Source organism: Rhinolophus sinicus, chromosome 10 (assembly GCF_057876585.1).
Source record: "Rhinolophus sinicus isolate RSI-liver-muscle chromosome 10, RSI-T2T, whole genome shotgun sequence".
Lineage (NCBI taxonomy): Eukaryota > Metazoa > Chordata > Mammalia > Chiroptera > Rhinolophidae > Rhinolophus > Rhinolophus sinicus.
In genome coordinates, this window is record NC_142510.1 from 1740643 (window position 1) to 1758027 (window position 17385).

Genomic DNA, 17385 nt, shown 5'->3' on the forward strand with positions numbered 1-17385 from the left:
CGCGCAGCGCCTGCTGTCGCCCGGAGGTCACGCTGCGCCCTGCTTTTCCGCTGGGTCTGTGCAGCGCAGTCCACGAGCTCCTCGCAGCGCCTCCTGCCGCCCTGTTACTGCCCAGAGCCTGCCACTCGGGGCCAGTTGGGTGCCCTGCCTCGCCCAGCACCAATGCGTTACAGGTCTTAACACATTTAATTCTGACAACAGTCTTCTGAGGTGGGTACCAGGAGAAACCCCATGAGGCTGCCCCGTGCCACTGACGTCCCTCAGCCAGGCCGCTTGTCCTTTGATCTGGGCAGCTGCCTTTTCATAGGGACTCAGCAAGAAATGAGCTTAGAAAATTGCAACTGGAGGCGGTGGGGGGCGGGGACCATAGAGACACACCGGGCTCAGTTCCTTTCAGTAGAGAAGAAACAGGAGCAGGGAGGGGAAGGGGTCTGTTCTCACCCAGCGCTCATCAGACTTACCTGTGAATACCGTTACCTGAGGATCGCGTTGAAATACAGATTCTAATCCAGTAGGCGCGGCTCTTGGGAATCTGTGTTCCCAACTCCCTCCGTGATGCTTCTACAGCTGCTCCAAGGACCACAGTTGAATAACAGGGCTATGTGCCCGGGTGAGTAGAAACTGGTTCAGTATTTTTGGAGGGTAAGTTAAAGAAAAGCCTCTTTAAAAATTTCAACCATTTATTCTAACAACAGGCACATTGTAAAGAATTCGAATGATAAAGAGAAACTGGTCCATAATCTGTGACCGTCACTAAACGAGCATGGTTAACATATACATGCATACATATATATATGTGTGTGTGTGTGTGTGTGTGTGTGTGTGTAATGGGATTATGAAAAATGCACTGTTCTTTAATTTCTTGTTTGTTTTAATGACAATACACTACACAATTATATTCTCATTGTAAAATACAGCCAGCTTTTCCACTTCATGATATATTATGAATAACTTTTTTTGCCAATATACACATTTACCTAAACATACCATTCATATAACTTATTTAGTCTGTTGATATATTTTAAGATTGCCTCCAATTTTTCACTAATATAAATTATTCTCTGTATAATGTCTTCATGTACAGCTCTGATTATTTCCTTGGGATAGATTCCTACTAGTTGGATTTTTTCCCCTGTCGATATACTTACCCAGTTTAATTAGCACAACAAAATGAACAGTTAAGAGAAAAGTGCAGGCTGCAAAAACAGCATATAGAATAATAGAATATATATATAAATGTCTTTAAAAAGAGGTTATCTCTTGGGATAGGCTTACAAGTGATTTTTGCTTACCTGCATTGCTTTAATGGGATATATATCTAGACATCTATATGTATCTATATCTATCTATCTTTCTATATATTTCCTGTGCCATAAAAATAGGAATGTTTTTAAAAGATGGCAAGCTCGTTGAAGTCAGGGATAAGACGTAAAATAGATCTATGTCATTATCAGACAGAGTGAATTTAGGTTGAATTGATTTCTTTTTAAAATTCACGTTAAATTTTATGCACAGTGAAATGCGCAGATCTTAATGGTACAAGTCAATGCGTTTTTGGTAAATGTATACGCTCGAGTAACCATCACCTTAATCAACATATAGAACAATTGTCTCAGAAAGTTCCCTCAACTCCTCTCGATTCAATTCCAGCATCGGCAACCGCGTTCAGATGTGTAGCACCATAGATTGGTTTTCTTGGTTCTTACACGTCAAATAAATGAAGTGTGTGTACTTGCAGAGTATGTACTCTTTTGTCTGGTTCCGTTCATGAATGCACTTCTGACTTCTGTGTTTCCACTGTGCCTCTGGTTAAAAGCACAGACTAGTGCTGTCTCTGAACTGCTTCTGTCCTCATTAGACCATAGGCAGCTTCCTTTCCTCTGGAAGCATCAATGGCCAGATTTATATGTCTACACTATACTTCTCACCACCTCTGGAGCCACCACCATGCTCTCACCCATCACCATCTGTCACCTGGATCATTGTCATAGCCTCCTGGCTGGTCTCCCTGAGTCTGCCCTCTACAGACTCTTGCCAATACCCCAGCCAAAGAGACCCCATTGAATTGGAGCCAGATCATGTCACTCCTCTGCTGAAACCTGTTCAACGATTTCTTACTTCATTCAGAGTGAAAGCGAGAGCCCTCATGGTCACCAACAAGGCCCTCCTGACCCAACATCTGGTGTCACCCTCCCTTCACCTCCTACCACTCTTAGCCTGACTCTTCGTCCTCCTTTCTCATTGGCCTCCATGTTGTTCCTTGAATATGACGGACACACTTCTGTCTCAGGGCTTGTAACAGAAACAGACTCAAGTTAGTGGAAGCAAAGCCAATAAATTATTAAATGGATACAGGCAGAAGTCTTTTATGGAATCTAGAGAAACACAAATAAGGCCTTGGGAGAATGGGAACCAGGAAAGTTCTGGATCCTTCAGGAGAAGGATTTCGTGGGCTTTCTTGAGTTCCCAACCACCCTCTCAGTCTCAGTGGATCCCTAGGACAAATCTGATTGGCCACTGGCCTCCCCATGAGCTAGCTTCTCTGGGGCCAGGTGTCCTCACGCCTGTCCAATCAGCTAGCACCAAGAGGGTAGGGACACAGAACAGAGATGGCAGTAGAGATCCACCATCGTGGGTGACTGAGCAACTCTCAGAGAATGTGGTTCTCAGTGAGGAAGGAACCTTAAAAGGAAGTGAACCAACAGTTCCCTTTGCTGTCAATAGTATCACTTCTACGCCACTTAGGAAAAGGCCGTGTTAGATGAGACTCACACTGTCCCCTAAATGCACAGATTTTATAGACTTGATTGCCAAAAGCAATGGTGCAGTGGTCACATATTTTCTCTCTTTTTTTTCTGCCACCGTCCTTTGCCTTTTATTCTGGAGGCGTCTCTGCATTTCCTTTGGCGAACAATTTCCTCCCCCTTTCTCAGTCCTTGAACTGTGGCTCAAGTTGGGTTGATTCCACCTCTGGCTCTAGCTCTAGCCAATCAGGTTATTTTACTACTCAGGTCACAGTGTTTTTTTCAGGAGTGGGCATGGGCTGCAGTTCAATCCAATGAAAACTATGCCCATCCAGGACATTTTCTGAAAGATTACAAAGGAGAACTTCTCTTTCTCTTTAGACTACTAATAACAGAAAGGAATATGTTTTATCCTGAGCTGTGTGTGTGTGTGTGTGTCCCATAGGGCTTGGGAGTGAAGCCAACACGAAGAAAAGCAGAGCTGAGGGATGGAGAGCATTCCAGCCCTGATGATAAAATGCGTGTATTTGGACCAAGCACTACCGGAAGCCCAATCTCCTTCCTGGATTTTTCAGTCATGTGAGCCAATAAATTTGCTACAGCGTTTAAGACATGTTGAATTCAGTGTCTCTCACTAGAAACCAAGAGTCCCAACTAATGCCGAGAGGATGAAAATCCTATCTTCCCACTCAGGTGGGGCGATGCCATCTCCTGTTCCTTCAAGAGAATGGATTCCATATCCAGTCCCAGATGAAGGGGAACCTTTCTTCTATGCCAGATGACACCAGTGAGGACCGTGTACTACTAAACAAGGTACTGTCCTTAATCTCGGACCTCTTTGGCTATCTCAGGAAGGTCCAAAGGTCACCACATTATCGCCTCAGGACCCGCAGCTTGTTGGCACATCTTGATGTGGGCTTGATGGAACTCAGATTTCTGGGATCACATTTATACTACGTAATAGGATGGAAGGATTCCGGGAAGTTATCCACAAGGTCTTCTGTGACTTGCTGGGTTCATGAGGGGTGGTGACATGATAAAAAATCATTCTCAGTTATTAGTCAGATCCTACTTCCCAGGATCTGACGTGGATGACTACTCAGTCTTAGCTGGGACAATGCCATCAATCATTGTTGATATTAGAGAAATGCAATCTGGGTTACATCCATTTCCCAGGACACTTTCCTTCTGTCAAAGGGCACACGTGCCTCTGACTAAAGTAGTATCATTTTCCTAGTGTAGGCAACATTGTTTTGTCAGTCTGATTCAGGGACCCAGGAAGCCAGTCACGAGAAATAGGAGGAGATCGTACATCTTCTGGAGAGGAAGAGGAAGATCTTGGCGTAGAAGGCTTGCTTAAGCTGATATGAGGGTGTAGGCTTCAGTAGCACAGGAGGGGCTAAGTGTGGGAAGAAACCCAGGGGTAAAAGCAAGCTTGCTCCCAAGTTTGGTCCTTTCCAGGATTCCTGTGGCTTTAGAATGACGTCCTTCATTTCTTGTGGATGTTATCTTGCCCCACGAGGGTGAGATCAAGGCTTTCTGTTCATGCATGCTTCTTAACCCAGCCTTTTAAAAAACCTTCTCTCCTCGATCACTGGGGAACAGAGGACAGGACCCTTAGATTCACTTACGTGAATTTCGTAACGGTTTTTGTGATGCATCGTCTCTTTCAGGAAGCTGGGTTTAGACGGTCAGCACCGTGGACAGCAGCCATAGTAGCAGTTGTGGGCTCTCCCTTTATGCAGGGGGGTCTCTCAGTGGGATGCACCCCTCCCACAGAAGGCTGTTTGCAGCTTCGGGATAATATATAAGACCGGGTCTTATATTAATTTTTGCTCCAAAAGACGCATTAGAGCTGATAGTCCAGCTAGGTGTTATTTTTGGGGAAACATGGTACCTCAGACCCCACAGCTCACCTCATTATTATTAATTTTGTGTATTTTTCAGACTTAAGAATTGTTTTATATATATATAACTGTATTACAAATGTTAAAAGTTTTCCCAGTTACGTGCCTTAGCGGGATCTTTTTCAAATCCACTGTGCTGGGTACTTTTAATCTAGACGCTTATGTTCTCCAGTCCTAGACATTTTTCTATTATTTTCCTGGTGGAAATGACTGCTCTCTTTGTAGAACTGCCATCAGTTGATTATTGACCTTCAGTGAACTAATTCTCTAATTTCATTACCTTTTCTGTTCTCGTTCCCATCCATTTTCTAATTCTACTTCCTAGATTTCTGAAACTTTATCTTTCAACTCTTTTGTTCAATGTACAATTTCTTCTAGTGAAACTTTAATTTCCAAAAGCCATTTATATTCTTATTTTTTAAATCATGTTATTGTTTTATAGATGCGATATCTTTTCTTATCTCTTTGAGCACGTTAAGTACATTTTTAAATGTTTTCTTCTGCTTTGTCTCAATGTCTTCTAAGTTTCTTTTCTTTTCTATATTTTTTCTGATTGCTCACTTTGCCTGTCTTTCAAAATTGGGAGCTTTCCTCAAATGTCTGATGATCCTGAGCTGAGACTAGCAGTGAGCTGTTACAAAGCTGTGGGTGTGCGGTGTGGTCTTTTTAGCTCTGAGGGATTCAATGGAAGATGTTCAGAAAAAATCCAGCCATTCGCGTCAGACCCCCAAATGTCACTGTGCGCAGACCTTTGTAAGAGCCCCGTCTCTTTCTCTAGAAAAGAACACAGGTTTCCTGCCGACTGTCATCTACATCAGTCCGGGACCAAATGGCCGAGTGGGCTGGGTCAGGATGGTATCTCACTCTATAGGTGGAAACCCTTCACTTGGCTCCCAAGTTTTCCGAATAGTTCCTCCCCCTGTCTTTTACTCAGCCTGGTTTCTCTAAATTTAGAGCTTCTCTAGTTTAATGTCTTTGTCAAATATACTTCATGCTGCATGTGGGGACACATATTACTCAGTGTTTACTTCTGGAAGTATTCTTGGGTGTGTGTGATGATAAATGAGGTCCCTAAGGGTCTAAATATATCGGCTTTCTACAAGGCTTTCTATTTTAAGCCCTATGCTTTCCCCATCTTTTGCTGCATCTGATGCCTCTAATTCTTGATTATATCAGTCTATTCGGGCTGCTATAACAAACTACAACAGACTGGGGGATTTAAACGACAGACATTTACTTTCTCACTGTTCTGGGGGCCAGAAGTCTGCAATCAAGGTGTTGGCAGGGTGGGTTTCTTCTCAGTCCTCGCTTGTGGGTGCAGAGGTCACCTTCTCCTCATGTCCTCACATGACCGTCCCTCTGTGCGTGTCTGTGTCCTAATCTCTTCTTGTAAAGACATCAGCCTTATTGGATCAGGGCCCGCGCTAGGGACCTTATTTTAACTTAATTACCTCTTTACAGACCGTCTCCAGTTGCAGTCACACTCTGAGGTATCAGGGTTAGGACTTGCACACAGGAATTTGCGGGGGCACAATTCAACCCACAGGCTGACCTGTTAGAGATTCTACCTCTTGGTACCTGTGCTGTCTTCTTCCTCTGTGAGTATTTGATATTCATACTTCTCAGTTCTGCTAATAGCTTTACCTGGTTCCCAGCTTTGGAAACTTCTTGACAGCTCTGCCGGCTTACCTGTTATTCCCCTGACAGAATCACCTCCTCTTCTGCACTTTCCTCTGCTTGACCAGGAGGAAGCCTAAAATTATGGGCTCTCTTTCTTAGAGTTTGCGAATGAGGGGGGTTGGGGAGATGAAAGAGAACTCTCTGGCAGCAGCTGCGAGCAGACAGCGGACCTGGTGTTCTCACGAACGTCCAGGCTACGACACATCACCCCCGTTAGTGCTGTGGGCAGCTGAGAAGGTGGAGGATTCCTGAGCAGGGCTGGGAGCACCGTGGGAGTCTGTGTGCACTGACGATTTTGACAATGTGTGCATCATGGGTTTCTTTTCTTTTCTTTTTATTTTTTTGCCGTAAGTTTGTTTTAAAAAGATATTGCATTAAAATAGTCTTTATTTTGATAAGTAAATTGTGATGATTAACTTCCTGACCACCTTGGCTGGGTTAAGGAATATCCAGAGAGCTGGTAAAACATGATTCCTGGGTGTTTCTGGAAGAGATGAACATTTCCTTTGGTGCCCTGAGTAAAGCAGGTGCCCCTCACCAGTGTGGGTGGGCACCAGCCCATCTGTTGAGAACAGGAAGGTGGAGGAAGGGCGAAGTTTTTGCTTGAGCAGAGACACCCATCTTGTCCTGCCCTCGGACGTTTGTCCCCCTGTTCCTTGGGCCTTAGGGTTCAGACTGGGCCTTACACCACCAGCTTTCCCGGGCCTCCAGCTTGCAGACAGCAGCCTGTGGACTTCTTGGCCTTCATGACTATGTGTGCCCACTCCTATACTCAATCTCCATAAGTATGTGTATCTCCGATTGGTTCTGTTTCTCTTCCGAGTTTCCATAGCTGCTAGTTCCCTTGCTTCATCCAGTTCTCTGTTCCAATAGTTGCTTTCTTCAAAGCAATTATTAGTCGCCGAAACGATACCATACACTTGTGTTAGTTGCTTATTCCCTGTTGTCTCCCTCTGGAATGCAAAACACTTTGTATTTTCCCTGCTGCATCCTGAGAATTTTGAACAGGCGCCAGCCACACAGGGAGCACCCCAGTATTTGCTAAATGTTTACACTGGCATGAGTCATAATTCTCTTATTTTGGCAAAAAAAGTTAAAGGTTTTGTTTCTCTCTTTCCATTGAGTTCTGGCATCATTCAGGTATCTGCGCTGGGTTTTTGGAAGGCTTCTTGGGCAGGACAGTTCCACTGTCCCTTATTTCTGTCTGATATGGCCTTAGGATTCCCAGGAGGACTTCTACCCTCTGCTCTTTGTCATGTGTAAGGGTCTCTACACTCCCCCTCCATCCTGGCTTGCCTGAGCTCAGACACCTGGAAGCTGAGAGCCCATCTGTGTGTCCCTGGAACCCAATAAGTGTCATCAGTTGCTGCTCAAGGTGCTCAGATGTGAACTCTTCCACTAAGAAATCATGATTTCCTCAGCCATTCTTAAACAACTAGACTTACTGATTACTCACTCAGTATTTTAAAAAATCTACCCCTCCTTTTTGTGTAAATGCATTTTAACAGACGTTTTAATGTTGGGATGATTTGAGATTTACAGAAGAGTTGCAAAGACAGCACAGTGTTCCTGTATAACCCTCTCCTAGTATTCCCCAGTGTTAACACCTTCCACAGACATGGTACATTCATTAAAACTAAGAAACTAACACTGGCGTAACGCTGCTAGCCAGTCCAGGTTTTATTTGTATTTTATCAGGTTTTCCACTAATATCCTTTTCATGTGCCGGCATCTAATCCTGGATGTTGTCACCTAGTATTTAGTCATCACATATTCTTTGCTCTCCTTTGGTCTGTGGATGTTTCTCCATCTTTTTTTGATTTTTCTGACTATGGCAAATTTTGAAGAGTACCGGCCAGTCATTTTGTAGAATGTCCCTCTATTTGGGTTTATATGATGTTTTTCTTCATGAATAGACTGGGGTTATGGATTTGGTGAAAAATACCACAGAGATGAAATTGCCTCTTCATCACGTTGTAGCAGGGTCGGGTGCTTAATTTTATGTGTGAACTTGACAGGGTCACAGGGTGCCTGGATACTTGGTCAAGCATTATTCCGGGGGTTTTTGGATGAGATTAAAATTTAAATTGACCGACTGAGTAAAGCGGATTGCTCTCCGCAATGTGGGAGGGCCTCATCCAATCAGTTGAAGGCCTGACTAGAACAAAAAGACTGACCCTCTCTCGAATAAGAGGGAATTCCTCCTGCCTGACTGCATGAGCTGGGACATTGGTTTCTTCCAGCCTCTGGAGTTGACCTGAAATACCAGCTTTTCCTGGGTCTCGAGTTGGCCAGCCTTTGGACTAGGACTCCACCACCGGCTCTCCTAGGTCTCCAGCTTGCTGACTGCAGGGCTTGGGACCTGTCAGCTTCTAAATCATCACGTGAGTCAATTCCTTCTATAATCTCTCTCTGTCTACACACACACACACACACACACACACACACACACACACACACACAGTTGGTTCTGTTTCCATGGACAACGTTGACTAACATGAGGGGGTCACGTGATGTCAACGTGACTTGTCCTTGGGTGTTGTTAGCCATCGTTACTTGGTGAAGGTGCTATCTGCCAGGTCTGTCCGCTGCAAAGTTCCTATTTGTCCCTTTCCACACTTTGTTCATTGGAAGCGAGTCACAAAGTCTAGCCCACACTGAAGGGGTAGATGTGTTTTAAGAGAAAGCTTCCTGTCACTGCAGCAAGTAGAGAATCAGGATTGCTACAAACAGAGGGCAGATGTAGAAATGAATAGAGGAGAACAAACACTGTCATTAAGATCTGTCTGGGTACTTGTTTGGTTATCCAGTAACTAACAGGTTACTCCCAGAACTTTGGGGGTTAGAACAACACCGTCATTCATTTTGCAGTTTGGGCAGGGCTTGGCGGGAAGCCTTGTCTTTGCTCAGTCGGCCATCACTGGATGGAAACTGAGGACAGACAGAGCGAGGCAGCTCTGTCTCCCGCTCTGGAAGCTGTAGGAGATGCAATTCCTCCCCTACTTCTCAGCAGCCAGTGGCCAGACCAAGGATGTAGCCCAACCAAATAAATGCTTGCATTTTGCGCTTAGAATTTTGAAGGTGCGACGGCAAGAGTTCAAGGACAATCAGAAACGATTCAAGGTCATTCTCAGTGTCTAGTGCAGAACCAAGAGTCTAGCAATGTGGCTGCCATTGTCTGAGGGTGGTGCCAGCCTAGGTGCCAGCAGCAAGCGTCCAGCTTCACTGATGGTGCCAACACGACCTCTTAAGCAGTGTTTTCCGAAGCAGGGTCCTGGCTGTGTATTGTCTTCCTTGGTTTTCCAAGTCTGATTCTGAAGCCTTTCTGACAGTTTCATGAGCTGCTCGGTATCCATCCTTCCAATAAGCTCATTTTCTGCTTAAGTTCACTAAAAGTAGTTCATGTCTTTCGCTGCCGAGAACCTATGATGGGCATATAGGTCAAAGCGGGGGGCGGGGAGGGAAGCATAGGCTCATCTCTGTTGATGGCCAGAAGGTATTTGATAAAATTCAAGATCCACTTCTGTTAATAACCCTTTCTGAAGTAGGACTAAATGGATGCCACTTTAATGCAATAAATAATATATATCTCAAAGCCAAAGCAAGCATCATGCTAAATGGGGAAGCTTGGAAGCACTGCTGCTAACATCAGGAACAGTGCAGGCTTTCCCACTCTCGTACTGTTCCTACACAGAATTCTGGAAGAGCAATTGGCAAGGAGGGAAAAAAAAGATGAGGTACAAATATTATAGAGGAAGAGGCCAGGTTATTATCTCGTGCAATTATATGAATTCCTGAACAAACCCAAGAGAATCCACTGAAAATTATGAGAAAGAACTAAAAGTACATCAGGTGGCTGGATACACAATAGTTTTGTCCTGGAGACAAACAACAGGAAATATAATGGCATAAAAATATCCCATTTATAGTAACAACAAATAGGAATCAATTCATTAATGTTACAAGACCTATGGAAGGAAACTATAGTACATACTCTGAGGGACATGAAAAACTCTTGTATAATTTTAAAAAGACAAACTTTGTTTTCAGATAAGATAAATATGATGATGATGTCATTTTCCCTTAAATTAACTTATATAAACTAATCCCTCCAAAGGATTAAATTCTTCTGGGAGAATAAAATACTAGGAGGTACTGCCCTACCAACCATTTCAATATATTCTCAACCTGTGTTATCATGGAATATAGAGACACATCAATGAGATAGAACAAAAATTTTAAAAAACCCTAAATGTATGTGGAGTTTAATATGTGAGAAAAAGTGATATTTTAAAGCAGTGGTAAAAGGTTAAATTATTTTTTAAAAAAAATGGTGCTGAGACAACTGGCCAGCCATGTGGTGAGGGAAAGTCAAGATTCCTACCTCATTTCTGACACAAAAATAAGTTCCAGATGGAGCCAACATTAAAAGAAAAAAAAAAACCGTAACAGCATTAAATGAAAACATACATGAGTATCCTTCTTTTGGAGTGGGGAAAGGTTGTTTGACTAATCATGTAAAAAAAAAAATCAGAAACCTTTATGAAAAAAATGATCAATCAGACTGTATAAAATAATTAAAATTCTCTATTTGATATGAAAACATATGTAAATCTAGTAAAAGGCAAATAACCAAATGGAATGGTAAAGACCAAGGAATGGTATAATTTATATACAAAGAACTTTTATTAGCCAACCTTTACAAAACGAATGTGCCCAAAGAAAAACAGACAAATGATGTGTGCAGGGAAGTCACACCAGTACAAAATATAAATTGCGAATAAAAAAGCCTTACTAGTCATTTTCTTGACTGCAAACAACAGAAACTGACACTGATGGGTTTCAGCAATAAAGGGAATTGAAAGCCTGTCAGGTTAGCTTACAGAATACACAGAGCGGAAGGAACAGGCTTGGGCAGTAGGAGGAGGCAGACAGACACCAGTTAGAACTTGTCACTAGAGAGCCAGCTGGACACTCGCTGCCACCATTCCTGGATTGCCACCCCTGTACCCTCCCTGCCACACTGCTGAATATTGAACAGCTAAATTCACTGCATTGTTTGCAACTCATCTGTATCAACACTTTCGGAGACCAGGGAGCATCTGGTCTTTCCCAGGTCCCATTCCCGGGCTCCGGTTTTCATAATGGGAGCTGGAGCTGGCCCGCCTAATTGGGCATCCCCTCCAAACAGGAGGTCTGTTTCCATGTTGGGTAGCTGAAAGCCTACCCCGGGAGGTGCAACTTCACTTCTGCAGATAAAAGCACATGCATATGGCAACCTTTCGTAGCTGCCATCAGCATGCGCTTGGAGTGTAAGCTGCAGGAGGGCAGGCAGAAACCGTGTCGGTGTCACACTCTGTCGCATTCCCAGCGCCCAGCACGGTGCGGGGCGAGTAGCAGGAGCTACTTGTTGAATGAATGCATGATGGTTGACCTCAGAGGGATTCTGAAGGCTAGTCTGAGAAGCAAGGTAATTCTGCTGGTACCGTTTCACGGCGACCGCACGGTGCCTCCGGGAAGACGAGCCGGCCGGAGCGTGCCAGGCTCTGTGATGGCGCTCCGGTGGGCACGCAGGCGGTCGGGGCGCCCGGGAGCAGGGCGGGGCAGGCTCGCCCAGGACTAGTCAGGGCCATGCCCATCACCTCTTCCAGGTGCGCTAGCGACGGCCGCCCGATTCCTGCCTTTCCCCAGGCCTCCGCCATCACGTCGGCGCAGACCCAGACTCGCCCTGGGCTCCACCACCCGGCGCGAACCCAGCGCTGCCCTCCGCGTCGGGACCGCGCCCACACTAGACATGGCGTCTATCGGGCTTCAAGCCGCAGGACCGCGCCCGGAGCCGCGAGTCATCACCACGGCCGGCCAGGGAGGCGGCCCCGTGCCCACAGTCAACATGGCGGCCGCGGCGGCTTCAGCGCGGGGCGGGCGGCGCCGGGTCACGTGAGCGGCCCAGCTGGGCGGACCGCGCGCGCAGCAGCTCGTTCGCTGCCTCGCTCCGCCGCGCTCTTAGGTGTGCGGGGCGTCGAGCCCTCTGCCCGGTGGGATGCGGCGGCGGCCGTGGCGGGGCCGCGGGCCGGGTGGCCGGGCGCGGGGATGAGCGTGGGGAGCCGCCGCCATGTCCAAGGTAACGGCGCCCGGGCCCGGGCCCGGGCCGGCGGCGGCGGGCGGGAAGGAGAAGCGTTCCTTCAGCAAGCGGCTGTTCCGAAGTGGCCGCGCGGGCGGCGGCGGCGCGGGGGGCCCCGGGGCGCCCGGGCCGGCCGCGCCCTCGTCGCCGTCGTCGGCGCGCTCGGTGGGCAGCTTCATGAGCCGCGTCCTCAAGACGCTGTCCACGCTCTCCCATCTCAGCTCCGAGGGCGCCGGCCCGGACCGCGGCGGCCTCCGCGGCTGCTTCCCGCCCGGGCCGCCCGCCGCGCCCGCGCCGCCGCCCTGCCCGCCGCCCGCCGCGCCCGCCCCGGCGCCCGCGCCGCCCGCCTGCGACCCGGTGCCCGGGGTGGCGGGGCTCCGCAACCACGGCAACACGTGCTTCATGAACGCCACGCTGCAGTGTCTGAGCAACACCGAGCTCTTCGCCGAGTACCTGGCGCTCGGCCAGTACCGCGGCGGCCGGCCCGACCCGGACCCCGACCCCGACCCGGACCCGGACCCCGAGCCGGAGCCGCCCGCCGGCCGCGGCGCCGGCGAGGTCACGGAGCAGCTGGCGCACCTGGTGCGCGCCCTCTGGACGCTGGAGTACACGCCGCAGCACAGCCGCGACTTCAAGGTGGGCCTGCGGCGACCCCCGCCCCGGGAGGGGCCCCCCTGCCCAGGCCCCTCCCCGACGCGCCGTCCGGGCGCCGGTGGTCAAGCCCGGTGGGCCCCGAGGCTGGGACACGTACCGCCGATGGCGGGCAGATCGATTGATCAATTAATCGATTCATTCATTCATCGTGTATTTATTAAGGCGTTAGGCGCTGTGACGGGACAGACAGGGAGCAGGACCGTCTGCCTTCGTGGAACTTGCATTCTTAGTGGGCAGTGGGGTGGCGGGGTGGGGACTGTCGAGCCTGGGTTCACATCCTGGTTTTGCCGCTTCTCGGAGTGTGTCCTCGGGCAAGTGACGCCGCCGCTCGGTGGAACAGGCCGCTGTGCTCTGGCGTGGGCCCCAGGGTTGGTTGTGAGCTGCCCACGAGTTGCTGTGTGCGGTGGAACGCGTTGGCAGTACCCATTTTTGAGCCGTTTTGACTTCCAGGTTGGCACCGTAAGAGGGTTCAACCTAGTTTGGAAAATGCTTCAGTTGGCGCACGGCGCCGTGTGTATTTGTGCTCTGGTTATTTTCATTAGTAAAGGCTTTAACAGGTGAACAGGTAGGTAGTCTTCGTGGTTTGGAGAAAGTAAAGCCTGGTGATGCCACGGACGAGCTGGTGGGCTGCTTCAGGTGGGGCGGGGGCAGTTAGGGCGACCTCTTGGCGGAGGTGACGTTGGAGCGGAGGAGGCTTGTTAACCACAGACAGCTGGCGGGGAGGAGGGCACGGGCCAGGCTTCCCAGGTGTGTGCACAGTGGTGCAGGTGAACCTGGGGCGGGGGCAGACGGGCTATGAAGGGCCCCGCAGTAAATATCTTAGGCTTTGCTGTTCACGATGCAAAATCCAGGCCGTTCAGGTGCTTACATAACAAGAGAAGACAAAAATTCCGCAAATTTTTTATTGAATAAAGAAAAATATAATAATTGAGTACAATGTCTTGTAATACTGGTCGGCTAATGCGAAGAATGGGCATCTTTTGGGAGGGGATAACGTTTAGCTTAGTTGGAGTTCAAAATCAGCGTTCCCTGTCATCAAAGTGATTACAAATATTCATTTCTACAAACGAGTGTTAGCGGACCAGCCACATACAAAGACAGGCAGTGGGCTAACTAAGGCCCGGGGTCTTTGCCCTGAGTGGGTGAGAGCTGAGGGCTGAGGGCGGGTGTGTAGGACCGTTCAGGCTGCACCCAGGAAATGGGCTCTTACTCTAAGCAAAAGGCGATTGGAGACATGTACGAGTATGAGGGTTCCTTTCAGGTGGGAAGTGGATAGAATTAAACAGAAAGAAATCACACAGTGGGAAAGTGAATGCCTGCACGTTCTCTTGCTGTCCTGACCTTGCGCAAGAGAAGGTAAGCTTGGCCGTAGCCTGTCTCTACCACCCCTTGTTCACTCCGCCATCTCTTATTCCACACAGAACAAGCATCAAGTTTAGAGGCTTTAGTAGGCAACAGTAGCTAGAATTTAATAAGGTTCTATTTTCATTGGGGTTGTTTTTACATTTGTCTTCTATTTATGGCAAGTGGTACTGGCTTTCCATCCGTGCTGTGAAGATGCTTTCAAAAACACATTTATTTTAAGTCCAAGTAAGTGATTTGATTAAACTACACATACTAATCAGTCGGAGGAGTCTGCACTTGGTTGCAGACCTGCTGTCTTGCTGAGGAACACCCACTGCCCGAGGGCCGCCCTCTCATTGCAATACGTTGTACTTACGTTTTGTTTATATTTATCTATGGAGTTCTACGGTTTTTCTCAAAAAAGAAAACAAAAGTGGTTGGTGTTTGAGCTTGGAAATTTGCATGGAAATTCTTGACTGGGGTAGGGGCTGGGAAAGAATGAGATCCATGCCAAAGATCTCAAAATAAGAAAGGAGCAGAGGCTGGCAGCCAAGCAGCTACTGTAAGACATTTTGGTTTTTCTTTTTGCTTCTAGTTGCCTGTAAGTAGCCACAGCAATTACAAACTTTTCAAGGTCAGAGCCCAGTGTTACTTAAGTTTCGTTTTCTACTCTTCGCAAATGTGAAAATCAATTTCTACAGCATTTTGGTCTGTGAACGTTTCCACTGCTTGCTTTTTAAGAGGTTGTGTTCATTCTTTTATCCATTAGAAAGCTGTGAACAGAAATGGGTCAATAATTCTAGAAATGCAGACACTGATTTATAGGCATGCTTTGGCAAAGTTGAGCCGATTCTTAGAGGCCCTGTTTTTTCCATAAAGTCATCTTCTGAACCTGTAGTAGATTTCCCTTTGCATTCATTCATTCGCTTCCCATTGATTGAAGGTTTAATCAACCAGTTAGGAATGGATTCAGCGCAAGAAAGAAGAAGCCCTTATGACGTGTGTGCCTGAAGCAGCAGATGAGACCTTGAAGTAGCTCACACGGGGAGTCTGGGCGTAGATGGTTCTAGGGGGTACAGTGGCTTGACGGGCCCAAGAAGGACCCAGACTATTTCTGTGTTTCCACTCTGTTGTCCTTAGCTGTTATTGGCTCTTTGTCCTTAGTGTCTGTCACCTCATGGCATTCTGCCTAGTCCAGGAGGAGGCCATGAGGGAAGCACAAGTTCTTCCAGAAGCCCCCTCTGCAGGCTTCCCCTGATACCTCACGGGCTCTGACCATGCAGGTTGCAGTCCTGGCTGCCGTGGTGGCTGGAAGAGGGACATTGGGCTTTTTCCTACCTTAATAGAAGAGAGGAGGGAAGGAGGGGCTTGCCTCTTAGCAGCCCCCCAAAGCGTCCCACCTCCTAGGTGCCAGGCACTCATTTGGGGGAAGACCCTGTACCTGCCTGTGAAGAACGGGCTAGTGGAACCTGGCAAGGTCCCCAGCACACTTCTCACACTTTAATGCACGCATATTCCACCCGGGCTGCTGCTTCAAAGCGGAGTCAGACCTGGGCGCTGGGTGGGGCCTGAGATGCTGCATTTCTAACAAGCTCGCAGGTGATGCTGGCGGTGGGTCACACCTTGGAGAGCGATGGGGGTGCAGAAAGTTGGGGAGAAGTGTTGCAAACGGGTTACAAAAGGATTTGTAGGCTATGCTGGCTGGGACTTGACCCTCTGACAGTTGAGAGTCCAGAGCCAGTGTTTAAGCAGGAGAGTGAAAGGATCAGATTTCTTTTTCTTTCTTTCTCCCCCAATTTGGTATGCCTGCTGGCACTGTGGAAGATTATGTTCTCTTTTTCCAGAATGTTTTGTTACAGCCAAATTTGGTAGGTATGGTTTTGATCAGAAAAAAGCTGAACCCTGAAGGTGGGTGCGAGGCACGCTGTCCCCCCCCCTCCCCCCCATTGGTGATGGGCAGCGATACTGGGTGCACTTCCACCTCTCTTGAGCCTCAGCCCTGCTCCGTTCAGGGCTCCAGGCAGCCACTGCTGGTTGCTTGCAGTTGGCAGAGGAGATGAAACCTTGAGACAGTTTGTCTTGAGGTCTCGGAACGTACTTATGTCTTCGAATGTGCTTCTTTCGACTTCAGACTTCCTTAAGTTACTCATGATTTTCTGTGTAAGTTTTCCAGTTAGAATTCTTTCTTGATTTCTTGCCACATTGTTTGGCGCTTCAGGAGCTTGCTTGCCAGGTAAATGCTAAACGGGCTTTCGGTTTTGGACGAGCTAGGTGATTGTTAGGCTGGGTTTTCCTTTCCCAGCGTGAAAATGGTTGGCTGGCCAGACCTGGGTGTGCTTTAAGGGGCTCCTCCAGCTGCCACCTGACCCTTTTCTCTGTTTACACAGCTATTGCTCTCGTGTCCTTAGAGCAGCGGGTCTCAGCCAGGGCGCTTTTGCCTGCTCCCACCCCCTCACTCCTGGGGACATTTAGTGATGTCTGGAGACATACTTTGGTTGTGACCCCTGTAACAGATGCTGGCAGGGGTTCTCCAGGTTCTTGGAGACGCTCTCTGGTTTCTAGTACTCGGTGCCCTTTCGCAGGAAGAGAATGACGCATGGTCATCTTTCAAGTAACAGAGATACATTTTATAGCAGCAGTTTTCAAACCGTGCTCCCAAAGAGCGACTAGCACAGCGTGAGCTCCTGATAAAAGAACTGGGTCCTCCTTCCAAGTTTGCAGCTGGACGAAAAGTGACTGAGGAGTAGACTTTTCTCTCTCGTGTGGGCCTGGTGGTGCTTGTCTGTTAGTGGGTTCTCGGCTCCCGAGGGAGTAAACGTGTGCATGAGGACGGGCAGACACGCTGGTTGTCAGGGGCTGGCGCTGGCTCAGTGTCACACCTGCTTCTCCACGGACGCGCGCGGCAGACTTGTGGTGGAAGTTCTGCTTTGTCTGA

The 17385-nt window shown here is 48.0% G+C and overlaps 1 protein-coding gene and 1 long non-coding RNA gene across 3 annotated transcripts in view; both read left to right on the plus strand.

Annotated features, from left to right (window-relative positions):
• The first annotated feature begins 182 nt into the window (after positions 1 to 182).
• On the plus strand, positions 183 to 3551 carry LOC148756825 (uncharacterized). The gene is made up of 3 exons (XR_016022500.1): positions 183 to 610; positions 3190 to 3323; positions 3438 to 3551. It is a non-coding gene; the product is annotated as an uncharacterized LOC148756825 (long non-coding RNA).
• An 8726-nt stretch (positions 3552 to 12277) lies between these two features.
• The window catches only part of USP31 (ubiquitin specific peptidase 31), a 51513-nt gene continuing 46405 nt past the window's right edge, over positions 12278 to 17385 (plus strand). Inside the window, exons 1-2 of one of the 2 annotated variants that reach the window (XM_088801162.1) lie at positions 12278 to 12452; positions 12674 to 13088. In XM_088801162.1, the coding sequence (XP_088657288.1) occupies positions 12855 to 13088 (234 nt within the window). In that variant the 5' untranslated portion in view covers positions 12278 to 12452; positions 12674 to 12854. Of the gene's footprint in view, positions 13089 to 17385 lie in introns of both variants that reach the window. The other variant, XM_074322568.2, reaches the window with a different exon arrangement.